Source organism: Talpa europaea, assembly GCF_964194135.1.
Source record: "Talpa europaea genome assembly, chromosome: 3".
In the NCBI taxonomy this organism is placed as follows: domain Eukaryota; kingdom Metazoa; phylum Chordata; class Mammalia; order Eulipotyphla; family Talpidae; genus Talpa; species Talpa europaea.
In genome coordinates this window covers 118,218,808-118,246,171 of record NC_140069.1, presented here as the reverse complement: position 1 = coordinate 118,246,171, position 27,364 = coordinate 118,218,808, and the positions used below count along the sequence as shown (strand labels likewise).

The window sequence follows — 27,364 nt, the reverse complement described above, 5'->3', positions numbered from 1 at the left end:
CTATTCAAAGCACAATGAAGCCAAGGGCTGTACAACCACTCCAAGAGTGTAAAGCTTTAATACCACTTACATGACTCCACCCTTCTCCCCGTGACACAAGGTCACAGAGCCTGGGTGAGAAGTAGACAAGGACCAGTGGCCACACTCAGGGGAAAGGGTGTGAATCTTGGGCGACTGTTCAGAAAGTGCATAAGGTGTGTCTACACTTCCAGGTGCCAAGCTGAAAAGGATGGTGAGGAAATACAAAATAAATGGGCAAGAGGAGTGCAAGACCTCTCTGCCCAACACTAAAATAAGTGCCCTGCAAAAACAGCAAGCACTGTGACTGCAGACAGTGAGGCAGGTACTTTTATAAGAAAAGCTCAGTTTTAACAATATCAGAATCCTAGAGTACACATCAAGTCCACAAAGCACTCAGATGTTTGTCACCACCAGGGATAAAATGATGAGACATTTGCAACAACAGAAATAATTGCTTTGGTTATATTAATTGTAGGAGCTGAACAAATAGCAAAAAGAGAGCTGTTTCTACATCTTATTTAGTTCAAGTTCAGTATAACTGAGTCAGTTTGAGTCTCCAATTTTGCCAGTCCTGAATTAAATAACTTCTGGTTAGCCTTAGCACTGGTTTGGGGGAGGAGGATCATAGTTCAAGGGAACCACGAAAGCCCTGTTTAAAAACAAAGACATTTTCAAATAGTGGGTGAGTGTGGGACTAGGCTGACTCTAATTGGGCAGCCTCGGCAAAATCAGGGCAGCCATCCTGCCCCACGCCTTCCTTCTAGTCTAAGCCCAGGCTCTTGCAGACCCATCCCTACCAATATCCACGGAACACAGAATAAGGTCAACTGGTTTTTAAAAATGGTTAGACCATCACAAAGGTCATTCCCTGTGGGATGAGCCTAACAGGCTTATTTCTCAAACCAATAATGAGAACCAGAGTTCCAGACCTACCTCTGGGGACTCCAACAACTGGCCAGGGTCATGTTCTCTCTCTGTTGAGGTCAGTAGCTTTATTTTAGAAGATTTAGTCTAAACCGGCTATGCTCCCAAGTTATGTTCCTTGGGAGAACTTATTTTTCTCTTTTCAACCCCATAAACCTGCTTCCAGCCTCACAAACAGAGGGTGGAGGTTGGGAGGACTTTGCATCAACTCCAGCGCCACAACCATCACCTTCCTTTGGGGATTACTAATGAGTCTGCAGTGCTGTGCAGGCCAATACTTGAGTCTGAATCCAGGCTGGGATGTCACAACTATTTATAAACTGCCTGGACCGTACTCCTGCAGGGATCCATCAGGAGAAATGCACAGGTTCTGCTCAGAAGGATGACGCAGTGCATTTCTCCACACTGACACACACAATGATAGTGTGCTTTGCCCAACGGCACCAGGTTAGTCTGGGAATGTGGTGGCCTCAACACCTCCCAATCTCTGAGTACTTTGGCAAGCATTCTGTGTAGTTTTTTGTTGGTGATAGAGCCTCCTGAGCTGAATTTATTTGCAGCCATTAATGCAGCTAACCCCCAGGTAGGCGATTTTACCAGTTTCCTTGTAGCTGGCTTCTAAGCCCCCTCAGTGACTGGAGCAGGCAGTGAGTCAGTGAGCCAAGCTGTTTGCAGCGTTATTTGCTAAATCAAGACCTCACTGTCCCCTTCAAAGTCCCCATGTTTGACAGGCTCAGGTTTCCCCTTTGTGCCCAGGCTGCTGCCAGGCCCACTCCCACCAGGTTGACTTTTGTTCCTCACCTCTGCTGGGCATATGAGCTTCCATATGCAACCAGGTGGCTCTTTTCTGGATCCACCACACCAGGAAGACACTTTAGGCACCTGGCGGTGGGCAGCCCCTTAGGCACCAAGAAAAGTGCTAGCTCAGAGTAAGGCTGATAATAGAAGTGCTTTATGGAGTCTTGACTAATGAAGTGTGCACTAGAAATCTACTCTTGCTGTTGAACACCTTATTATAGAAGCATCTGCCTTCTATTTACCTTCCATGCAAGCTGCACACTGGGGTATCAGCTCACACCCCTTCCCACCACATCCACAATCTCATCATGCATGTGAATATGGGGGTGCAGTAGGCATGGGGAGCCAGAGTTGGGGATGGAAGTCCAGAGATCCAGATAAAGAGCACTGAAAATCTCAGGTCTCTTGCCTCTGCTCCAGGTCATCCCTCTGCCTTGTACTAAAAGTGTCTGAGAGCTCAGTCACCTAAGAGAGGGGTGCATGGCTGAGGGCACCTACCTGGTAAAGCGAGGGGTTTCATCATTGATGTTCACGATGTGCACCTGGAGTTCTGTGGCGGCTTTGAGGCCTAGGCTATCGCTCACTTCCACGAGGAGACAGTAACTGTGAGGAAACATCCCAAGTGAGAGAATCAAAGCAGGGTGGGTGGAAGGAGGAAAGAGTCTGTCCCATTTCTGGTCACCCCCATCCTTTACTCTGTGGAGTCACACTTGCTTTTCCACTCTCCTTTCCCCACCTCTCAACACCGACTCCTCTACTTTTCAACCTAGAGTTATTTTCTAGATACCATCTAATGGAGTGCAGTTCATGCCTGCTATGTATTGCTCTATCTCTGCTGTTCCTACCAGGACCCCCGTTATTACACCCCTGTGAGGAAACCGAGGCTCCCGTAGTGTAAGTAATGAGCCCTGGTTCTCATAGGAGCCAAACCTGTGTTGACAACAAGCCTTATGCTTTGTCACCCAGACATCTGGCCTCTCCTCATGTGGGTTCCTCAGAGACCTGTTCGCCTGCACCCTGCTGCTTTAATGTTGGCGTCAGCTCTGAAGGCTGCCTCTCCCAAGCCAGGCTGGTATCTGAGGCAATCCTCTACATGCTCTGAGAGCCCTCCCTCACACCTCTGCTCTTGTTATCTGTGGAAATGAAGATTTTTGGACAGCAAAGGAGGTCTTCCAGATAATTGTCTTATTCCCTATTCCTCTTTGGAGGAAATCTACTCCCTAAATTCAGCAATATGGAAGCCAACAATTCATGGCCTCCCCAGCTGCCTCAGGATGCACCATACCTACTCCTTTATGTTGTCCTTGACCCTCAGATAAACTATACGTCAAGCAAGTTCATTAGCAAAGGCTACCTTCTGTGTCCTGCTTCAAAGTCAAATTCCATTGTGGAGATAAGGGTGCCATTAGCAGATAATCTGAAGCTCTTCGGGGGAGAAATTAGGAAATACTAAAAAAATGAGGAAAAAAAAAAGAATGTAACTAAGCACACCTATGAAGGCAAGATGAGTTTGTTCAGTTCACATTTTATATTCTCAACACATGAAACATGCTTGATGCATGAGAATGAGGCCAAAATTGGCAGTTCTTAGACTTCCTGGATCTTGAATCAAGAAACTTCTGGATCTGTGATCTGAGGCCCTGACCCTGTTTGGCTAATCCCGAGAAGGTGATCATCAGACCTGCTTCAATTATAAACCCCCTCCTTAGGCATCCTCCTTCTGAGGCCAATTTCCCCCTCCTGTCACTATTTTCTCACTTCTACTTCCCAGACAACTTCTGGCTTTGATTCTATCTTGACTTTAATCAAGACACACAGCTACTATACATTAGTAATAGGATGATACTAAAGTAAATAAGATCTGGTCTCTATCCTTAAAAGAACTTAAGATATAGTGGGTGCAATGTGTTCCTAAATATCATTCATTAAAATGATGTAAAGGAAAAGCAGGGAATGACATGGAATGCATGTCAGAGAGTAAGACATAGCAGGGACTCAGGACCATGTTGAAAACTTGTGGGTTCCTATGAACTGGCTACTAGCTGGCCACTCATGGGCAATTGTGACCTACTTGCTATCTGTAAATCACAGCAGAACATTCCTTGACTACCTATGGAGTATAGCCCGTATCATGAGGCAGGCCTGGGGACGCCTAGGCTGCTGTTGACCTGATTACATGACTATCTCCATAGTGGTCTTGGGATAACTCTGTGATAACATCATATACTTTGCTGACACAAATGCCTTTTGACATATGGTCGCGATGTCCCCTTCCCCGTCCCTTGTGAAACTGTCCCTCATTCCTATCCCACCCTCTATACCTTATTCCTCTTACCATTGTTGCATGATCAGCTTTTACTAGCCTGTATGATTTCAATAAATGGCGCAAGAACTTTTGCTCAAGCAGCAGAGTCTTGCCTTGCAAACCTGTTCCATGAATGCTGTGTCTCTCATTGCATTCCTGTCGCAACAAAAACTGATTGGGGGATATAGAAAATCTGCTATTAAATCTGGTCTCAGGTTGTGACTACCGGTTAAGTCTTCCCAGGTCTTGACAACTCAGAGTCTTCCTCCTTGGCTCCCAGTCCCAGACCAGCTTTTTTTTTTTTTTTTTTTTAATAGAGGCATGCTTTATTTATTTATTTATTTATTTATTTATTTATTTATTTAATTTGTTTGTTTGTTTGTTTATACATGCACTGGGTACAGTCAGAAGTGCGGGAGGGTGAGAGAATTCACCAGAGCCAGAGCGGGGAGCAGAGCAGGCAGAAGGACTGAAGTACACTGCTGAGGGGAGCAGCGGGTGGCAGGAGAGGTCTGCGCGCCATGTGGGACCCTCCTCCGGTGGCCGGGGAGCAGCCAGGGATCGAACCGGCGCCGCAGAGGCCGCGGGCAGCTTCGCAACCCAGCGCTCAAGTGCTGCGCCACCGGGGAGGCCCCCAGACCAGCTTTTGATGGCCCCTTGCCCAGGACCACTTGCTTGGACAGGAGCACATAGGCTAATCTACACAGCGCACGAAGGGCCAGTCCATAAGAGGACCAGCCCTGGGGCCTCCACGGGTGTGCATTAAGATTGCTTCCTTACTCCCATGAATCAATGAAGCAGGTGAAGGCTTTGGATCAGAAGAGCTGGGTTCAAGTTCTGGTTCTCAGCACAGGATCTGGGACAAGTTCCATCCTTGCCTGTAATTTAGAGATGATATCACCAACTACTCCTCCTTGTTACTGTGAGGATTAAATGATAATGCATGCTGTAAAGTGTGAAGGGCTACAGCAACTCTAGAGGCTTCCATGTTCATATACATTTGTTCCAAAGGACTCTGAGGTTAGAAGGTTTCATTATTTCCCGCTAGGATGAGGGATGGCCTATGATCGTGGCCTCAGATCTTTGGATCAGATAATCGGTGGAGGTTTTGCAACCAGAGCCACAATTCCTGAAGTCTAGAATCAAAGGAAATGCCAACCAAGGTTTGCAACCCAGACATTTGCTATGTTATGAGCACAGCTGAGCTTCCTATAGAAGAGAAAGTACACAGAAAATAGATCAAAGGTCTCCTTTGGGGCCAATATAAGGTTTTAAAACCATTTTATAGTTCTTACTTCCCATTTATTTCTAATAACATTTTTTGAGATGTAATGAACATATTTTTATACCAAAATTGGGAAAGACAGAAAAGTATAAAAAAGAAACTCAGTATTAGTCACCTGTAAAAGCTTATCATTTTCATGAATAACCTTCTGCTCTTTTCTTTAAAAATACCCTCCCCCAAAACTGAGATGTTCTAATCAAAATGATAATGTCTTGCTCATCTCATTTATAGTTTAAACATTTCCTCATATTCTTAAATCTAATTTTACAACCTGGTGGTTAATGATGGTCCAACATTCTACTTTCGGGATTTATTTTACTAAGTCTTTCTTAGTAAGTCTACCCACTTGTAAGAGGAAAAACTTGGGCAATACCAAGAAACATTCTTTACCCAATCTCCCAAATTTTATAAGTGCCTTGGCAATACGTGAAGGCATGTTTAAATTCCAAGTCCCCACCAAATCTCCAGCTCACTGCCTGGACGGCAGGGCTAGGCCTGCAGGTGCCTGTAGGGGGAGCAGCTCTGAGTCTTTGGGCAGTCTTCTTGGCAGAAATCCTCATGTATCCTTCCATCCCAGGCCTATGTGGGATATCATGAAATTGCAGGTTTTGGAGACCCATAAGGATCATTTACTGCATGCAGCTTAGTTGGTTGCCTTTCCACATGTGTTCTGAAATGCTTACTTCTATGAGATGGGCCTCAAGTTCTGGTTGGTCCCAAACAGCACAAGGTCTTGGGATATGGAGATGACAGATAAGCCTGCTCTCCAAAAGCTTATGGTCAACTAAAGGGATGTACAAAGATGTGGGTGAGGTGTTCCATGAGGGATAAATATAGGACATGATGGAATAGGGAAGGAAGGACTCTTAGACCCATCTGGAATATGAGTCAAGAACAGGGGGCACTGAGTTCAGAGTGGTAGCTCTGGAGCCAGACTGCCGAAGATGAATATTGGTTCCACCTTTCCAGTTGTGAGAGTTTGTTCAACAAAGAGTAATAATAATAGGGTAAACCTGTGGGTTATCATGTGAAGTCTAGAACAGTGCCTAGCACATGGTAGTCTCTCAACACATGTTAACTAGTACCATCTGGTTAGAATGTAAGACCCATGAGGGAAAGGACTTCATTTGATTCACTGCTATATTCTAGTGCCTAATACATAATAGATGCTCAGTAACTGTTAATGTTACAGATTGAAGTTCACTTCTTCTTCATTTCCTACCTGAGCAAAACCAGCATTCTCACCCTAAGGAAACATAAAAACAAAACAAAAAAGCACCAATAACAACAAAACATCTTGCCAAATACCTTTTTAAAACTGTTTTAGTTTGGTAATGCTAGACTTGGTTGTGAAATATTCTGTTCTGCCTAGAATCTCAGCAAGAAGAAAAGACAAAGGGCAGCAGATTAAAAAGGTGAAGAAGAGTAGAAATAGGAATATGGGAATTTTCTTTTAATTTCCACTGAGAGGTTGATTTACTGGAATCCTGACTTTTTTCTTTTAGCACTGGACTAATTTCCTTTATCCCTGAACCTACGAGCTCATGTTAATGGGAATTACAGTTTTGTACTTAGAAAGGAGATAATATCCATAGACTAAAAATATTGTGTCATGTGGCCATTTGCCAGCGACTCAGTAAAGCTTTCTGTAAAACCTGGCATTCTCTCCCCTTTTTAAAGGCTTGTTTAATCAAAGCTGCTCCCTTGATATTCATTCTTGGAAAACAGAAATTAAATAGAATGAAAAGCAACTGCAGCCCCTCTCTGCTCCAGTACTGGCTAAGAAAAGTCCTGAGTAATCAGATCAATTCGGTTAACAAATGCGTGTCAGACAAGCTCTCCAGTTTCCCTGCTGGGAATATTCCTTTACCACCACCCCAGGTTTCTCCATTTGCAGCCCCTTGGCAGCTATGCAGTCCATGGCAGCTTGCTCATGGACACAAAAGCTTCAGCGTGAAAGACAGAGCCTGTGCTCCCTGCCCCCTTCACCCTTTCTCTCGCCACTTGGATAGGCAGAAAGGAGGTGAGAAGGAGCCAGCCCAGTTTCCAGAAATGTCAGGCTCCCTGGGGATGGCCCACCACCTCCCGCAGTTCCTTCTCTGCAGTTGGAGTCACAGGCTGATGAATAACGAGCCAACCTGCATGGGTCTGCAGCCATCAGTGGCTTTCAGGCCTGTGATGGAATCTGGCAGCAAGAATTCAGTCTCAGATCAGAGCGGTTCTGGGAAGTTTCCAGGCCACCCAGCCAACATTCAGGAGGGAGGGAAGGCCCCTCATTCCTCTCTTACCCGGGAGTGCCTCTGAGTATGGCCCCCAGACCCACCCAGAAGGACGACCACAGAGGACATCATCTTCCAACCTGGCCAGAGCCAAGTTATAGATGCAGTGCCACATTCCTGCTATATTTCTTTCAATTTAAACAGAATACTTTCTAAAAGCTTCATTTCCTCTTTTTTTTTTCCTATTCTACCCAATCCCAGCTCAGAGGAAGGAGCTGAGGGGGAGGGAAGTAAGTGGGAAGAAGGAAAGAAGTTACCATAAAATATCAGCTATTGCATGCCCTGAACTTGGCTTTGCTTGTGGTGTGCTATTGTGAGGGTGAACTAAGTGGGTTAAAAGCATTTGAATGTTTTTAAGAAGAGTCGCATTTATAAATGCAAAATGCTAGAAATGTGTAATCCTTCACTGATGAAGCTGCAGGTCCTATCCCCTCAAATTTTGTCTTTTTCTATGATCAGCCTTGGTAGGTGCTGGGTCCTATTCTTTGATTCAGGCTTCACTAATCTCAAGGACAATGACTCCCCATCTATTCAAGAAAGTGTCTCTCTTAACATATGAACAGTTTCCAGTGGTGATGTGCTTGAAGTGGGAATTGTCCAAAATGCTTTTTCCTTTCATGAGCATTTTAATAAGAAAGCATTTTGCAAAGACTTCCAGTGGTGACTTCTGAGTTGAGAGGTGGGGCAAATGCCTGGGAGTGGGGGTGGGGGTGGGGATACCAAATGGGGGGAGGGGAGTGCAGGATACAGGAAAGGTGCTGCCACTCAGGAAAGAAATGGGACAGGACACCAAAAACAGAATTTGCCAGAACAGCCTAGAAGGGGCTGACTGCTCAGAGTTGGGTCAGAATACCTGGGATCTCACTGGCGTTTCCTGGCCCAAACCAGGGCCTCTGTTCCTTCTGTAATTGAAGGGGGCTGCTCAAAGGACATGAAAAGACCCAACCAGCCAGAAGTCTTGCTAAGGCCAGGCTTGGCTTCCCAGGAGACTGAAAGGCACAACTAGCTGCAGCTTCTCAGAACCAGGAGCCAAACAGAGGCAGGGTGAGAATTACTCCCCCTGTTGCTCTCTTGGTAACCCAGCTAGTAGCAAGGTTATTGCTCTTTTAATTTAATCCTTTGTCTGCCTTGGTGAAGACAAAGCACATTTCACTTTATGCAAAAGTCCTTCCCTCATGGAAAGGCCAAGAGAAAGCCCCTAATGGAGGAATTGCTGCGCTAGATCACTTTGCCTCCAGCTGCGAAACTGATTAACGTCCTGAGAGTCTCCAAGGAGGCTTTGCTGCAGTCACGGTGGCCATTTCCAAGCAGAGGGGGAGAAGGGAGTGTGGGAGTTGGGGGGTGTCTCACAGAGCCTCCTTCAGGGCCAGAGAAGAAATGTCAGCAAAAATAATTGTTCACATACAGACCCTCCTGTGCCTCTTTATATTCTGAGCCCACTATTAACACATGCCTCTGCACATGCTCCATCCACACCCCATCACAACACAGAAGGTGCACTGGGAGGGGGAGCTAATGCTAGACCCAAACCTGGGCTCAACACAGTAGCCATCAGCCATGGGCACCTGTGACTACTGAGCATGTGCAATTTCAATGTCAGGCATGTGCTAACTGGTTCTATATGATTTTCTAATACAACCCACTCTCCTCCGACTTTTCTTCCATTTCACAGATGAAGAAATGGAAACTCAGAGAGGTTAAAAATGGGTCCAAGATTACAAAAGCTTAGGTCTCTGTCTCCAGAGCTGCCAGACCATTCCAACTTCCCCTGTATCCCATGTTTTGGGAGTGGACAGTGTATTTCTCCCATTGCCACTGCCAAACCCAGACTCTAGGCTCCTGTGTCAAAGTGAGCAAGCCCTTACAGAGTTTAACCAGCAGACTTACACTGAGGGGTATGTTTTGGCTTGTGTCTTCTGGATCCAGGGCCTCAAGCTGGTAAATGAACCCAGGTTTTGTTCCTTCTACTATGTAGAGTTCTAGACCTATACCAGCATCCAAGATGGAATAAGAAACATTTTATTAGATAAATCAAATAAAGAATTCTAATACCAGGGCAAACACATGTTACCAAAGAGGACCAGACAGTCTGGCACAGAGGGAAAGAAGTAGTAGTAATAAACCCATGGCTAAGACCACTGGTCAAGTTGCATGAGTGGCCAAGTCAGTATCAAACCTTCATCTCCTTGAGAGATGACCTGGGATACTGTGGTTTGTAGAGAAAAGGGAAGTGATGAGGGCAGAGAGTTGGGAGGTTGTGAGTTGCTGTGTCCCTAGTGTGTAGATCAGTGCATGGTACATAGTGAGAATGCAATAAATAATTTATTTATCCGGGGGGCGGGGGAGACCTACATTGCAAGTCTCCTCCATGTTCCAGATTCACTCAAATGTGCAAATTCTTCCTAAACCATGCAAGCTAACCCACTGAAGTACACTTAGCTTCTCAGCTGAAATGAGCAGCTGAATTGCGAGGCCTTAAAATGGAATAGGGAAGAGATGGAATAAGCATCTGGGCGGGCTGCGGGGGGTGGAGTGGTGTGTAGGGGGTGGCTTCAGAGGCTCAGGGAAGAGACAGAAAAAATTGATTTCATCTACTTCAGTTCTCAGCAGTCAAGGGGAAGGAGGAACAGGCAGTGCCACTTGGTACCACCAGGCCAGCAAAGGGACCATCACACTTGGCTGTGGCAGCCCTCTTTTGATAGACAACTGAGAATGTTCATATTAGCTCACTTGTTTTGAGAATCTGTGCTGAAGACTTAAACTGTTTTATCTTTTAATCCTCTTAACAACCCTATAAAGTAGGGATCTCCACTTTACAAATGAGGAAGCAGGCTCAGAGAAGTTTCCAGTTTGTCTTGGCTAGTTAGTTCTAGAATCAAAATTTAAACCCAAGTTATTTTACACCTGAGCTTCAGCTTTCTTCATTTTTATGACTGCTCAGGTTTTCATTCAAAAAATTATTTATTGCATTCTTACTATGGACCATGCACTGTTCTACACACTGGGGACACAGCAACTCACAACAGACAGAATCCTGCTCTCATGGGCCTTACTTATGTTTTGGTGGGAAGACACACAGTAAATGAGTAAAACACATTAATGCTATTGAACAAGGTTATGGAGAAAAACCAAGGAAAAGAGTGTTGTGAGCTGGGTTACAATGTAAAACAGTGGTTAAGGAAGGTTCAACCATGTTTGGGTCAAGATTCTAAAAGAAATGAGGAGGACCTCCCTGGGTGCGCAAGGGGTTAAGCACAGCACTGTGAAGCTGTCTGCAGCCTCTGCAGCACGAATTTGATCCCCAGCCAGGGAGCTGACCCACATGGCGAAGCTGTCTCACCTGCTGCTCCCCTCAGCAGTGTATTTCGGTCAATCTGCCTGTTCCGTTCCCCATTCTGTCTCTGGTGAATCCTTTCACCCCCTGCATCTCTGACTTGTACTCCAATTCTTGTATGCATTAAAAAAAAAAAAAGGACAAGAAATGAGGAGTCATAGAGATACAGGGGAAGGGACAGAGGAAACAGCAGAGGCAAAGATGTCACGTGGTGATATAAGATCTGTCTGGGGTACTCCCAGAACTGAGGTGCTCACAGGTCGACCAGAGAGGAGGCCAGGACCCTGGGCACAAATGGAATGGGGGAAGAGTGTGGGAGGAGTTTGCAGTGTGGGTATGGACAGTATGGGTTAGCTAGATTTGATGGGGCTTTAAGGAGACTCTGTTCTCCTCTTGAGGGAGGTGGGAAGTTCTTGTAGGTTTTAAGCAGAGCTGTGCCTTGATTTAACTGATATTTAACAGGATCCTTCTGCCTACTATATGCAGGGGGCAAGGCAGAGCAGGCAGGCCAGCTAGCTGGCATTGCAATAACCCCGGCGAGATATGAATAGTGCCTTACACCACAGTGATAGTGGTGGAAGCACTAGGGAGGGGTCGGATTGTGCATGGATTTAGAAGCTGGAGATACTTCTTAATAGATTTGATGTTGGGCATAACAGACAGAGAGAAATCAAGGATGACTCCAAGGTTTTGACTCAATTGGAAAAAATGGAGTTGTCATTAACTAACATGGGAAAGACATAGAAGTAGATTTGGGTGGGGTGATAGGGAGGAGGATGGAATGGGAGCCAAGAGTTTGGTTTGAGGGAAGTGTGAGATGTTGTATTCTGACACAATTCTAAAATATGAGGTTTTTCTCACACCACTAAACAATTCCCCCTTGCCATCCAGGTGTCCTACAATCCAACTCAACTTTATTTATTTATTTATTTATTCATTCATTCATTTAATTTATTACAATAGGGTCTCAGTGCATCCAAAATGCTTTTAATTTCTTTTCTTTTCTTTTCTTTTCTTTTCTTTTCTTTTCTTTTCTTTTCTTTTCTTTTCTTTCCTTTCTTTCCTTTTCTTTCTTTCTTTCTTTCTTTCTTTCTTTCTTTCTTTCTTTCTTTCTTTCTTTCTTTCTTTCTTTCTTTCTTTCTTTCTTTCTTTCTTTCTTTCTTTCTTTCTTTCTTTCTTTCTTTCTTTCTTTCTTTCTTTCTTTCTTTCTTTCTTTCTTTCTTTCTTTCTTTCTCTTTCTTTTTTTAGATTTATTTATTTGTGCATACAGGAGCTGGGATGCACGCCAGAGGTGCGGGGGTGGGGGGTGTAAGAGGATTCACTAGAGATAGACTAGGGAACAGAACAGGCAGACTGACCGAAGTACACTGCTGAGGGGAGCAGCGAGCGAGGCAGGAGAGGTCTGCTGTGCCCATGTGATTGCTCTCTGGCAGGCTGGGGATTGAACTTGTGCTGCAGAGACTGCGGAAGCTTCATAGGTTGTGCCTCAACCTTTGCACCACCAGGGAGGCCCCCAGCTCAATTTCAACACTATCTGGAGATATCATCAGATCCTAGATTCTGAGGTTTATGGCTCAGCCCCACAAGAGTGCTCCTACCACCTTCAGATGTCAATCGCAAGTCCAAGTTGGCACAATCAACTAGAGAGCTGAGCTTCCTAAAAATCCCTCTGTGGGGTCAACTGACTTGCTCAAGTGGCTAATCAAACTCAGGGAAACATTTTATGGACTAGCTTACTTATTTGTTATGAAAGGATATATAACACAACGACAAGCAGATGGGAGGGATGCATAGGGCAAGATTGGCGCTTCCATGCCTCTCCAAGAGTGCCTCTCCCCCCAAGTCTGCACATGCTTCCAATCCCGGCTCTTCAAACCTCCTCCTTGGGGTTTTATGGAGGCTTCATTACATAGGCATGATTGATTAAATCATCACATCATTGGCCATTCAATCTCCAGCCCCTCTTCCCTCCTTGGAGGTGGGGGAGGGCTGTGAATGAGGAAAGGTTGGTGTAAAGGGTCCAACCCTCTTATCACTTTGTGGTTCTGCTGGAGACCAGTCTCCCTTCTTAGCTCATTGGGGGCATTCCACAAGTTGCCTCATTAACATAACAAAAGCCACATTGATCTCTCTCTTCACTAAGGGATAAAGACCAAGATACATATTTCTTAGTATAAATCACAATATCACTGACGTCCATTAGACATCCAAGTGGAGATGTTGGTTAAGACAGTTGGATATTTAGTCAGGAGTTCAGGGGACAACATGGACAGAACTGATAGACCTGGGGGTTGTTGCTACAGTCACATGTCTCTTAATGACATTTCAGACAACAACGGATTGCATATGTGACAGTGGTCCCAATAGGCTATACTCTCTAGAAATGTAAAGGTATATCAACAACATCAGCAGAACAAAGAATCACCAAATGACACACTGCTTAGAATGTACCCCATTGTTATGTGATGCATGACAGTGTATGAATGGTACTCAAAGCCATGGACTTGAGATCACATACATGAGCCTTTATATTGTCCCTACTCTATAGCAGACTCCAATACATTCTGCCCTCCAAGGGTCAGCATCCACAGGGAGAAGGAAAAAGTCAGTCATGACCAGAATTCAATGATTAGCCTCTGATGGGATTCACTCAGGTTCCTCCAGAGTAGTCCACTGTGAGCCCAAGCTTCAGTTTCCTCCTCAGTACTGGGAGAGGCTCCAAAGAAACCATGGATAGCTGGGCATTATGATTGGGAATCCTGGACTGGAGGGCCTTTCATTTATTCCCTGCTCATTAAGCAGCTGTCTTTTCCAGGGAAACAGCTGCTTGTTTATTTACTCCTCTGTTTTGCTCATTCCCCTGGGGTCTTCCCAGATGACACGACCAGGCTGCATTGCACCCCCCTCCCCCACATCTTACCTTTTGCCAAGTTGCCTTGAAATTGAGGTGGCTCATTCACATCTGTCACCTGGACAGTGAGGACCTGCAAGTCAGTGACCCCGACGTCGTCCTTAACATAAATCTGCAGCTCAAATATGTTTGGTCCTGTTTCAAAATCTAGTTGTTCCTTCCCAGTCGTGACAACCTAGAGCCAAATGCAAAATTTTTTTCCAACAATGTGAAAGAAGTTCCGCTTTGTATGCATACATTTTGCAAAGGGATTTTACTAGGAAGGAAGTAAGCAGCATCCTGGAAACCATCTCCCGCTCACTGTTAGAGGAACTGGTTGTTTTTCCTTAATTCTTTCAAAAAAGCCCCAGGATGCTTCACTAAAGGGACTCCAGCATGTGATGCTGCTTTCTATATGAAAGGAAAATATTCAGGACACATCCTTTGACTGGAAAAAGAAAGCCTGAAAATTAAAAAGCCTATCTCTACTTGGGGTCGGCACCCAGACAAGTCCCTTATTTTCCTTACATATAGTTAAGTTTTCTTGTCTTTAGGAATAAGATGCTGTACTTTTCTGGTATTGCGTTAAGTCATATCTTGACTAATCACCTCAAGCCAATTTTTCCAAGGCCACCTCCAAGAATAAACAAGAGAAGAGGGATGCATCTGCCTAAATAATGAACAACAGCTTGTTCAGTTTTTGGTAGTGCCTTGCCACACATTCTTTCACAGTTCAAGATTTGTTCTCTGTGCTATGAGTTTTGGAGATGAGAGACACCACAAACCAGGGCCAGACAGACATCACCACAATCTAGATGGTTGCCCGCAGGAACCCTGGTGGGAGGGCCCTGCTGAGGCTAACTAGAGACTGACCTGTAGCCTTTGACAACTGTGTGCACATCCTTGCTGCCAACTTAGCCCATGGAGCTCCCAAAAGGCCAAGAGCCCTTGGAGACATCAAGGATTAAATTTCATAAATGCCCAATTATGCTAATAAAATATTTTGGTTATTAATGGGCTGGGGTCAGGCCATTTGGTATCCTGAAGTGAAGAGAGCACTTAGCTCTGATCTCATCTCCACTGCTGAATTTCTGTGTGACTTTAGGACTATCACTTTATCTTTCCTTATTTTATTGCACTGATAATAATCAGGTAACTTATCCTTGCCCTAGTTAAACAACTGGATTATAAAACAAAGTATTAGTACAAAAGCTAGATAAGGAAACTGTGGAAAATCAGGGTCAAAAAAAGTTTATTGGGAGCTGTGTTTAGTCAAGGAAAGCTTCATGGAGGAGGTGGTGGGAATTATGTTTGACTTTGCAAGATCTAGATTGGTTAAGAGTAGAGAAGACAGCCACAGTTGTGAACGGATGCTCACAGAGATTGAATAACATGTAGAGGAGGGCTGAGAGTGAAAAGGTCCTGGTCTCCACTCATGAACAGGTCAACCTGGTATCCACATACCTGTCCCTATGCTTGCTACAGGATAGGTAAGAGGCAGTAAGATATAGGGGTTAACAGCATAGATTCTGGGCCTCCCTTATAGCACAAGTGGTTAAGACACAACCCATGAAGCTATCCACAGCCTTTGCAACACAAATTTGATCCCTGGCCAGCCAGGGAGCTACCCACATGGCGTGGCAGACCTCTACTGCCTTGCCTGCTGCTCCCCTCACCAGTTGTTTCAGTCAATCTGCCTGTTCTCTTCCCCACTCTGTCTCTGGTGAATCTTCTCACCCCCCCTACACCTCTGTCCTGTACCCCAGTTCTTGTATGAATAAATTAAAAAATCTTAAAAAAAAAAAAGAGCATAGATTCTGAAGTCAAAATGACCATCTTCAAGGCCCAGCCTTTCTATTAACTTTTCCATGCCTCAACTTCCATATCTATAAAATGGGAATAATGACCACATCTCCTTTACAGGGTTGTTGTGAGGATAAAATGAGCTAATCCATGGAATAGTTAGACCACTGTCTGGCACTGAACGAGCACTTAGCACATGCTGACTTTCATTGTCATTAAGCAGTCATAACTATTTAGTGAATGCATATCCACCAGCCAGGTCCTTCAATCAAGATCACTGCTCTGGCTCCTGATTTATATCCTTGTTTCCTGCTAAGTCTAGAACCATCTCCTGACTCCAAGCTTGAATAGATCCTTTACCAGAATATTACTTGTGACCATTCTTCTCCTTGGAAACTACCACCTTGGAGGAATGAATAGATCAGCTGAAAAAGGGTCCAAAATGACATATCCCAAAGGAATTAGGTTGCTATCAACACAAATGGAAGAATTGTTTTAGTTATTCTTACCAGCATTTATGAAATATTTATATGCCAGGCTCTTGCCAAACCATTTGTGCAATAATTTAATTATCACAACCACCATAGGTGGGTAAAACTTGCCCCCACTTCACATATAATGCGATGAAGACAGAGAGGGGAAGGGAGTCCAATCACAGCTGGGAGTGGTAGAGCCTCGATTTGGTTCCAGAGTTTTGGTGAAAGACATTAAGTATGGTTTTAGACATGTTAAATTTGAGGTTGTTCTGGACAAGGTTGAGCAAATTTGCAGCATCCATGGGAACAGATGAGGAAGTAGGGAGTCAGGCAGAGAAAGAAAGGGCAGCAGGTGCTGGCCTCCAGGATCTTAGCCACCTCCTGTCTTTGCAGCTGCCGAGCTTGGCCAATAGGCCTCTCTGGTTTCTCAGAGCTATCCTTCTTGGTGCTGCTCCAGAAGAAACTCCTGACTGATGATTAGCCACATGTGGACAGATCGGTTCTGACCTGCTAGAACAGCAAGCTAGCATGGTGGGGAGGGGCAGGAGTGTGTGGGCTGTGCACAGGGGTCCTAGGGGCTACGGGTTAGCCTCCTGATCTCAATCTCAAGTCTGCCATCAATTAGCTATACAAACTTGGGCAAGCTGCTCAATCACTCCATGCCTCAGCTTCCCTAACTTTTTTTTTAATATTTATTTATGCATACAAGAACTGGGGTATAGGCCAGAGGTGTGGGGGGTGAGAGGTTTCACCAGAGACAGCAGAGTGGGGAACAGAACAGGTGGATTGACTGAAGTACACCCCTGAGGGGAGAAGCGGGCCAGTCAGGAGTGGTCTGCTGCGCCATGTGGGTAGCTTCCCAGCTGGGGATGAAACTAGTGCTGCAGTGGCTGTGGACAGCTTCATCGGTTGCATCTTAACCCCTTGCGCCACCAGAGAGGCCCAGCTTCCCCAACTTTAACATGCAAAAAATACTAGCACACCACTTTAAAGAGTTGTTATGTGGATTAAATGAATGAATTCATAAAACAGGGGAATTCCTGGTGCATGGCAAACGCTCCATAAATGTGAATTGTTACCATCATCAATATTATTATTTTTTTAAAGATTTATTTATTTATGCACAAGAGCTGGGGTGTAGGCCAGATGTGTGGGAGGGTGAGAGGATTCACCAGAGACAGAGTGGGGAGCAGAACAGGTAGACTGACTGAAAATACACTGCTGAGAGGAGCAGTGGGCAAGACAGAGAAGTCTGCTGCACCATGTGGGTTAGCTCCCTGGCCAGGGATCAAACTTGTGCTGCACTGCTGCGGATAGTTTGACAGTGCTGAGACTTAGCCCGTGCACCTGCAGGGAGGACCAATATTGTTATTATTAATCCTCTTTGTTGTCTGCCCTCCACCCCACCCCTGAAATCTCAACAACTATGTCTGAAAGCAGGGAGGCCTGGCCTCTGCCATGATTGGGAACTCAGGCTCAGGAAGCCTACAAACTTCTCAGTGAGCAGACTTTAGCCAGAGAACCAAAATATCACTGCCACCCTGGCCACCCAAAGTGTCCAGGCTGCCTGAGGAGAAGCCAGGTTCTGTCACAGAGATGGCATGTGATGTTCTGTAATAGGGGATGGTCCAGGGGTAGCTTATGGGGAGAAGCAACCAATTTTTAAAAGCAATTTCAGGGCATGTGAACTTGTGGCCTCTCCTAGTACTGACACAGGGTATTGCCGGGAGGGCACCAGGTCTTGGACAAAGAGCCGAGCATTTGAGCCCAGGTCAGCTGTGGGGCTAAGAAATCCCCCATTTCTGGAGGAGAGGAACAGCATGGAATTATTCTTTGAATGACAATCAGGTTTGAATCTCACAGAATGAGGAAAGAACAGACTCCAAAGAGAAGGATTCAAGGGATCCGTTCTGTGCCTGAGCTTGGCAGTCAAAGGACCTGAGTTAAGTTCTTATTTCATCCTTTTATAGCTTTGTGATCTTAGCCAAATCAATTAACCTTGTTATTACTGTTATCTTATTTCTAAAATTGGAAAACAAAATTGGAAATAGTGACAATATCAGAGTTGATAACAATCAAGAGACCAGGATGTGCCTATGCTTTGGAAGCAGTGTGGTGAGGCTTTAGAGCAGTAGACCATCAAGACCAAAAACGAGAGCTCTCAAGTGAAAACAACCCAAGTGTCTGTCAATCAATGGACAGATAAAATGTGGTCTAGCCATAGAGTGGAATGCTATTCAGCCATAAAAGTGAATGAAGTACCAATCCATGCTACAACATACATGACCCCGGTAATTTTATGTGTAAGTAAAAGATGTCCAAAAGATCACATATAATGATTCCATTCACATGAAGTGTCCAGAATAGGCAAATCCATGAAGACTGAATGTAGATTAATGGTTGCCAAGAACTAGGGGTGTTGGGGAGCAGTGGAGAGGGGAGATAGAGGAAAGGGGAAAGACCACCAGTGGTTACGGGGTTTCATTTTGGAGTAATGAAACTATTAAAATTAGATTGTAGTGATGGTCTGTGAATGTAGTAAATCCCACTGAATCACACACCTTAAATGAGTCAATTGTATGTTATGTGAATTATAGCTCAATAAAACTGCTGAAAAAGTAATGAGCGCTCAAGCTGTCCAATTTCAGTTCAGCTACTTAATAACTTGTACAACCTGGGACAAGTTATTGTCCCAGGTTGTACAAGTTATTTACCCTCTCTGCTAACTTTTGCTTCATTTTCCCCACCTGTAAGAGGAGATAATAATACAAATTAAGGGCCTCCCTGGTGGCACACGGGGTTGGGCACCACACTATGAAGCAATCCGCAGCCTCTGCAGCATGGGTTCGATCCCCGGCCGGCCAGGGAGCAAACCACATGGCACAGCAGACCTCTCCTGCCTCACCTGCTGCTCCCCTCAGTAGTGTATTTCAGTCAGTCTGCCTGTTCTGTTCCCCACTCTGTCTCTGGTGGATCCTCTCACCCCCTGCACCTCTGGCCTGTGCCCCAGCTCTTGTATGCATAAATAAATAAATCTTTTAAAAAAATAATACAAATTAAATCATTGGACCATTTTGAGGATTGAGAGTAAATAGATGTAAAACAGTTTCCAGGGTTCACGATGCGCACTGTAAGTGCAAGCAATCACCAAGGTTTATAGGAAGGACAGCAGCTGTTAAAGATGAACCAGATGTCAAGAAAGCCGGTAGACAGGGCTTTGAAGTCACAGAGCCAGCAGCTACACATTGGATGCTAAAGTGAAGAGTGGTTGATGTGTGTGCTCTGGGGCCCAGATATGCACAATTTTTAAAAACTTCACTAGTAACTCTTACAATCAGCTGTGTTTAAGAACACCTAGTATATACGTCAGGGGAGCAACCGAGCTAGCCCCTGCAGGCTGAACCCTCTGGGCTCTACCAGAACTCTAGGGCAAAAGCAGGTAGGATCAGCAGCAAGAGGTTCCTATGCCAGCTGAGGAAGGGGCAGCGGTGTAAGTAGTCCAGGTGCCTGGACCCTGAAGATGTCCTTAGAAGGGCCTCTGAGTTCACGAGAGGAAAATATACCACGGACAGGTTTGTTCTATCCAAGAGGAAGTGACAACTTTGGAAAGTATTCATAGGACAGCCAGGAAAACATGGCTCTTGAGTGTGAGTGACTGGGTCTGAAGTAGCAAGAAATAAGGGTGTAAAGGCTCTAGGAGTGTCTGGCACAAAGGGTTCTAGGAAGCCCAAAACAGGACTTCTGAAGCTTACAAAAGGGGAGAGTAAAGCACAGAAAGAGGAAATCATCACTGATCTCAAATACCATGTACCCCCATCTACAGGGGCCTCCGTATAGACAACTCCTATGGGGAGTAAGATGGTGCTTACCTCAAAGTCGGTGCCTGATAGCCAGTTCACCCTGAAGCCTTCAGTCAGGGGACTTGAATTGATTATCATGGGAAACCCTGGGATCACAGGTGACAGGGATATGGACAAGTTCACAGAAAACTTGTGCACTGAAGTCTCTGGTGGCGAATTCTCTGCCACATTGCTTGTAGCAGGTAAGTCGATTAGGTGTAGCGCCTCTCCCCCTGTGGATGTAGAGAGGATGCAAAATGACATGAACACAGAGCCTTGTGCTACGAACAGGGACTGAACAGCTTGGTCTGTGGCTTCCACTCATGGCTCAAGGCAATGACGAGACCTGGTCACTCTCCAAGAATGAATACTCTTCCCAAGAACTGGAAATGGGAATGGGAGATCTCCTGAGTGCCAGGAAAACCACCACTACCAAACAGCCACGAGATCCCTTTCTGCCATTCTGTAAACAAAGCTGCTTCTTTTCTCTTGTCCTTCTTCCCTTCTCTTTCCACTCATTCTTTGTGAAAAGTCAGGGAAAGAAACATGACACCTTAGGTGACAGACATCCACTTAAAGGCACTGGTCTGTCCAGAGCATCTTCTCTCTTACAAGGGCCCAGTAGTTTAAAAGGTTATTTTCCTTCCTCTCTGTGTCAGTGTGAGGCTCCTGAGGTTATCTGAGAATGGCATGCACGTGGCTGGAGCTCCAAAAGCAGGGTAGATTCCCCCCACATGCTTAAGTAATCTCAAAGACAATTATTTGTTTTCATGGCTGCTACGGGCATACAGAGGAGGGTCAATCAGTACACCTTGGTTGTTAGGTTAACTCCCACTTAACAGAGAAGAAAATGACTCAGTGAAGTCACATGCACTGCCTTGGGCTGCATTACAGATAGACAGGGCATTTATAATTTAAGAAAAATATGTTTCTTCCATTAAAGCCTTCGGACAATCTACAAAACTTTGTCAGTACAAACATGAGCAACCAGTCACATCCTTTCATGGTTTTAGAATGATGATTCCTGGAGGACAATGAACAGTGTGTTTCCCAATATTCATGCCCACTTGGAACCTTAGTATATAGTTTATTTTAAATAGAGCCTTTGCAGGTGTATTGTAATTACCTAAGAGAACTTCATACTAGATCCAGGGGCCCTAAGTCCAATGGCTACTCTCCTTAAAAAGGACAGATCACAGAGACACACACAGATGAAGACGCCATGTTATGTTAGAGGGAGGAATTGTAGTGATATAACTACAAGCCAAGGAATGTAACTACAAGTGATGTAACTACAAGCATTATTGACAGTAAGTAGGGCATGGAAACAACCTTACTGCCCACTGATAGAGGAGTGGACTAAGAAGTTAAGGTTTATCCACACAATGGAATATTATTCAACCACATGGAAAGATGAAATGTTGCCATTTATAGCAAAACAGAAGGTGTTTCGGTGAATTCTGTGTAGTAAAGCAAATCAGAATGACAAAAACAAATGTTGGACATTTACATAGTGAACACTTCAACAAAGCAAAATACTTATAAAAACTAGCTCATACTAATAAGCAGTGAGGCTTCTGAGATTAAGGAGGGAGGGGGGATGGAGGACAAGTCAAAGGGGTATAAAGGATAGTGGTGAGGGAAAAAAGAAAAATTTAAAAAAACGGGGAGGGACTGCAGAAGAGTAAATGGAAATGTTGGAAAATATGAAATGTAAGCATGTACATTGATATAAGCATTCGCAAATCTAAAGTCATCTTACTTCATATACAAACTAAAATACATTATGCATATATTACTTTTGCTCTCAGAATTATCTAGTTTTATGTACAAGGACTATGCAAGGTCTCAGAAATCTCAAAAAAGCTGAGGTTTAGGATGATATGAATACGAATGGATTTTTTGTATCTATTAAAAGTGACTTTAATATTTCAACATTCTTGTGACAAAAACGAGGAGCAAAATCGTATGCTTGGAGTATTTAGAGGCAACAAGTTCTCCCAAATAGATTTTCAAAATGAGCAAATTAATCAATTGCTTTGGTGGGTTGGATCTTTTAGGCATAATTCCCTATGTCCTCTTTTCCCACAACTGAAAGTCACAGCGTCCCCTAAGCTGTTTACCAGAGTGTTTCTTCACTCTTCAGCTGAACAAGGAAAGTCAAAGCAAAAGAAAAGGAGAGGGATTTATCTGGAATGACCCCCAATACCATCACCATTCTCTTGCTGCCTCTGCCCCACCCCAGTGACTTGTGTTCCTCCAGCCAAGTCCATAATTAAACAAGTCTCTACCTCACTCAGTTTTTCTCAGGAGTAAACCAGGTTCAGGTAGTGCCTGCCCAAATGAATAAATTGATACAAGTAGCTACTTGCATTTACTAAGCACCTTGGGCATCTGCTAGCTGCTTTACTGCCTGACTTCATTCCCTCTAAACACAATCTTATGGTGTGGGCATGGCTGTTGCCATTTCACACACCAGACAGAAAGGCTTGGTAGTGGCTGTGCTGGGCCCTGCCATTCACACCTGGGTCTAGCAGCTACCAGAGTGCACAGACCTTCTGCAGGGACTGTGTACATGTGCTGTGTTGTGGTTATTCTACAATTTGGTGAAAGTGAAGCAATAAGAGACTGAATACTTAGCCCAGATGTTTTGAGAACAATATAAGAAGCTGTGCTGGAGTATGAGCTTGCTGGGAGCTAGGGTATGAGAAGCTTACTAAGTCTCACCCAGGGCTCTCCACAGCCTCACTCTGAATATATAGATCACCAGCACCAACAACCATGGTGTGGTTTTGCGGGGGAACTGGAAAAGCTAGAGAAGCCATGTTCCCCAAATAGCCCCAGCTCACAGCTCCTAGTTTTGTTGCTGGAGTGTGTCCAGTGGTTTTGTTGCATGTTCATTGTAACTTTGATAAGCACTGGGTTTGAAGATTAATTTCATAAAGGTACCAGTCTTCCAATCCAAGGCATCTGACTCTGAGGACAGGGATCTTTGCATAGCTCCATGCCTCCTCTTGCTGTTTATATAGCTTTTCACAGTCCTCCTTGAACAGCCATATTTTGAATGGCAATGCAGGAGGTATTCTGGAAGAGGTAGATATATCCAGTGTGCCTCAGCAATTTGTGATGGGAACTGCCTATCCCATGGATGGATGAAACCAGACTGTGCTGACATTGCTGCTGAGGATGGTCTGTTCTTTATCTAACGGTCTCTCCTCCCCGGATAAAGTAACGTGTGGCAGGGTCTTGCACCTGAATCCTAAAAACAGTGGTAGACACTCTGGGAACAAAAGATATAATCCAGCTGGCATCTCCCAGCTCTTAGTTTAATACCTTTTTCCTTCAGCTCCCTGACTCTTAAAAAAAAAGTTCCAGCAGCAGTAATAATAGTAAGAGCAACAGCAACAATAGTAATAATTATGGCTAGAGTCCATACCCTAAAAATAGAGCACTTAATAAGATACACAATTCACAAAATGTTCAACCCGTTCCTTATACAGATAAGTTTAAGGGCACACAGTTAGCAGTGACAGAGGAAAGGTGAGGAGCCAGGGGCTAGCTCCTTCTAAGGCACCATGAGCTTGCCTTCCAAGGCTGGTCTCTCCAAACCTTTACTGGTGGTCTGAGCGCTGGAGAGCAAGAGGGAGGTTTTAATGGAATTTGACTTACACATGCATCTTAATTAAGAATCAAATTAGAATTGCTTGAAGCGTACACTTTGAAAAAAGCACGCAAAAGATTTATTATCAGTCAATGAGCCCAATGAAACATCTTGCTTGTGGTTGCGATCTGGATGGATGATGCGCTTGCTTGTTTCAAAATGAGCAAAATTACTGCCTTGCCAGAAATGGACCCACAGACCTTCTCCTGGGAGTCTGTGTTAGCATAATTAAGGCCTCCAGAGCCACAGTTACTGGGGAGGAAGCTGGCTGCCCTGGACCTCTGATACCAAAGCGATGATGGGGTTCAGCAAGTGTGAGGGGATATCTTCCTTTCCCTCAGGGCATGAAATGTAGACAGCCTTAGTGTGCAGTGGAGCTGATATACCAAAGGGCCTTTGCTAAGTCTTCCATCTTCTAGAAATGACACATAGTCCTTCAGTACTGAGGGAGCCAGAAGACTTTTCTCCTTTGTTACAGTTAGGAGTTTTGTCTAGCTTTTGTTCTTGGGGGCCTTCCTTTGTAAGCCATCACTGGAATGGGACACTATAGCATCCCAAAGAAAAACTGTTACCTTTCCCTCATCTTAATAGGAAGTGGAAGGGACAGAAGCAAATTTAAGTAGCAATATAAAATAGGCAGAAGATCTAAATTTCTGCATTCGAGAGGGAATCAGTAATGTGAAAAAGAAACACCACCAGACTCCAAAAGGGATAATGGTCAAGAAAAATCAACAGATATTTTTGGGATACTCTGTGTGGATGTAGCACTTAGGAAGAACAGAGCAATAAGAGATATGAAACTCATCATTACAGGGCAGACATTCTAGATGAGGACAAAGGACAGATACACAGGTGAACTAAAGTATGATGATTCATGTTCCCTTTTGTTGAATATTTATTCTATTTTAGGTATTGCATTAAACCCATGGCATGCATTCCATGTGCAGGAAGAGCTCTAGGGTGTGGCAGGAAAAGCACCCCCCAAGAGCTAGGGCAATCTGGGAAGGTTGCATGGGAGAGGTGAGATATAGAGTGGTGGTGAAGAAAAACAAAATCCAACTGGGTAAATTTTAAAGTGATTCATGAGTAGGTCAACATTCCAACTAGCAGATAGAAAGGTGCACCAAAGAACATGACAAAATGAAAGGTTTTTACAGGCAGAAATGGGATGAGATCAGGAATGCCATTGGGGCTGAAATAGCTCAGTTGGGAGAGTGTTAGATTGGATATCAGGAATGAACAAACCATTTCAGGCAAGGTCACCTTCATTTGGGAATATAGAAGAAGTCTCTGACACAAATTAGCTCACTAGTGCTGACCAGGAAATTCCAGATTGACTGGATTAAGATTATATTATTGGGGGAGACTGAAACTGCAGCTAGGTTAGGTAGTAAGTCCCAGATTGGTGATGTGGAACTTAGCTTAGCTGACTCCATTTTAGGCCTGTTACCTCCTTTTTTAACAGGAGTTAGACTAAATGAGAGGAAAGAGGATAGTGGAGCATGTGGCTGCCTCCTTACCCCAATCCTCTGCAAATCTGCTGTTCAAAACGAGGGTAAAGATCAGGGTCTTATACTGACAAAAGAAGGCAAGAGAGATAAAGTCTGTATCACAAAATGGGACTTGACCTGGTGAAGCAAAAGCATGGTACTGAGCATGGTCTTCTGGTGAGGGAGGGATTGGAATGAGGTTTTAATTTGTATGCACAAATAAATCAATCTAAAAAAAAAAAAGAGAAATCTCAAGTATGTCTCACAAACATTTGTGATCTATTCTTTTCATACATCTGATAATAAAGTCCCAAATGATAGTGCTCAGTATGAGACCTTGGGTTCTTCTGAACTTTACTCTTCCCCCACTGACAATAAAAAAAGTCACCTTTTAACTCGGATAATTATGTGCTCTAAAGCCCATGTTTCTGGGGAAATCTCAAATGTTAATTCAAGTGAATCTGAGTTGCCCAAGGCCCAGCTTCATATTCAGTTTTTCTTGCCCTCTGGTGAGTCTAAAAGCCCAAGATCAAAGAGATCAATATTAGGAAAACCAATTATTTATTTATGTTATTAACAGACAAGGAGAAAATAAAATGGTCGTTTGCATAGATCTTAAAAAATTATTCAATTTAAAAATCCATTTTGATTGAAAAATACGCTAAAGAGCAAAAGTTATCTCCTTAGCATATAAAACATTCTTATTTCACACGAAAAATTAGCATCATGTTTAATGGGGAAAAAACAAGACTGTCTACTTGTCATTATTTAACATTGGTCTGAAGGTGGAATTCCAGTAATTTGATGAGTAATAGGAGATATGTATAAATGTTTATTATTGTCAAATCTGGAAAATGCATTGATTCAACTGAAAAAAGCATTACAAACAATAAGATAATTTATTCATAGACTCCATAAATATACAACAATGAAAAGATATAAGGAAACAAAAGATCCCACTTATTAATGCAAATAAATAAAAAGTAAAAGAAACAGCTAGAAATAAACATAATCAGAATGTTCAAGATCTCTGGTAAGGAAACCTTAAAACACTCCTGAGGAAAACAAATGAAGATCTGGACAAGTGGAAGAAAACTATTCTGCATAGGAAGACTCCATATCATCATAATCACTAACATTTAGTAAGCATTATCTATGTATCAGATAGTCCTAAGTGTTTTATCATGTAACTCATGAAAGATGTAAATTATCTCTAAATTAATCTGCAAATATAACATGATTGAATTCAATATGCTATGCATAATACTACCTTTTCCAACATGAGATTTCATTTACAAAGCTCAATTTCAATAATCCAATTTGAAAACATTAAAGAGATCATCCAAGATTCTCAAAGCTCTTGAACAAGGAGAAGGGGTGTAAAAATCACTTTGTTGGCTCTTCTATCAGAAGACATTTTTTTGCTAAGACAAAAGCCCCTCAGAACTTCAGTTTTCCCACAGTATGATTTGTCAACCTCAAGTTGCCCCCAAAAGGTTCCAGAAAAAGGCCAGAATCCCCACAAAGATGGACTCATTCTAGACAAAAAACTCTATGAGAATTACTTCCCTAACCTTAGATCTCAGAAGGACTCCCAGCTCAGATCAGTTAACACAAGACAGAAAAAGAAGCCTGTGCCAACATAAAACAGACTGCAGTTTCTTTAGGGAGCCCTTTTCTCCAAGGAACCCCTCTGCTGCTTCCCAGGGCTCCCTGTTGCCACATCAGCTCATTCATCAGCGCAGATAAGCCCATAGTTGAACAAGGTCTGCCAGAGGTAATTTCCTCTTTCAGGAATTTATCATACAATGATATTATATTAACTGAGTAAGCCAAGCAAGGTAGCAAAGTGGAATTCTTACCTGATGCAGTCCCCAGGAGAACCAGGAAAATAACTGCTAACTGCATATTTGTCTCTGTCTGGGTGAGAATCCCTCCTTACACCCAAAGTTTGTTCCAGATGCCACTCATCTTCCCCTCCTGGTCTTGTTGCCATGCAAGAAATCAAACAGATGCTTTGTGGTAACTAAGGGAGACTCTAAACACCACAGGGCTGTTTGTTTTTTGATTATCTGCTTCTCAGACAGCAAGAATACGCTCTGACTTGATGAGTCAGACTCGGAGTTGTATCCTAACTGAAGCCAAGAGCTGAGACCAGACCCCTCCTCCAGGCAGACCCCTGTGAAAGACACTGCCCTAGGACAGCATCCATCACCTCTGCCTCACCCTCCCTCAAAGAAGCCTGTGGAGGAAGATTAC

General features: G+C 43.9%; 1 protein-coding gene across 1 annotated transcript in view; it reads right to left on the bottom strand.

Moving 5' to 3' along the window:
• CDHR3 (cadherin related family member 3) overlaps positions 1 to 27,013 on the bottom strand; it is a gene marked incomplete at both ends in the record, with an annotated part of 58,757 nt that extends 31,744 nt beyond the window's left edge. Inside the window, 6 exons of the mRNA XM_084230616.1 lie at positions 2,242 to 2,346; positions 3,098 to 3,192; positions 9,500 to 9,597; positions 13,867 to 14,032; positions 19,985 to 20,187; positions 26,968 to 27,013. Coding sequence (XP_084086742.1) covers positions 2,242 to 2,346; positions 3,098 to 3,192; positions 9,500 to 9,597; positions 13,867 to 14,032; positions 19,985 to 20,187; positions 26,968 to 27,013 — 713 coding nt within the window. The remainder of the gene's footprint in view (positions 1 to 2,241; positions 2,347 to 3,097; positions 3,193 to 9,499; positions 9,598 to 13,866; positions 14,033 to 19,984; positions 20,188 to 26,967) is intronic.
• Between the last annotated feature and the right edge of the window lie 351 nt (positions 27,014 to 27,364).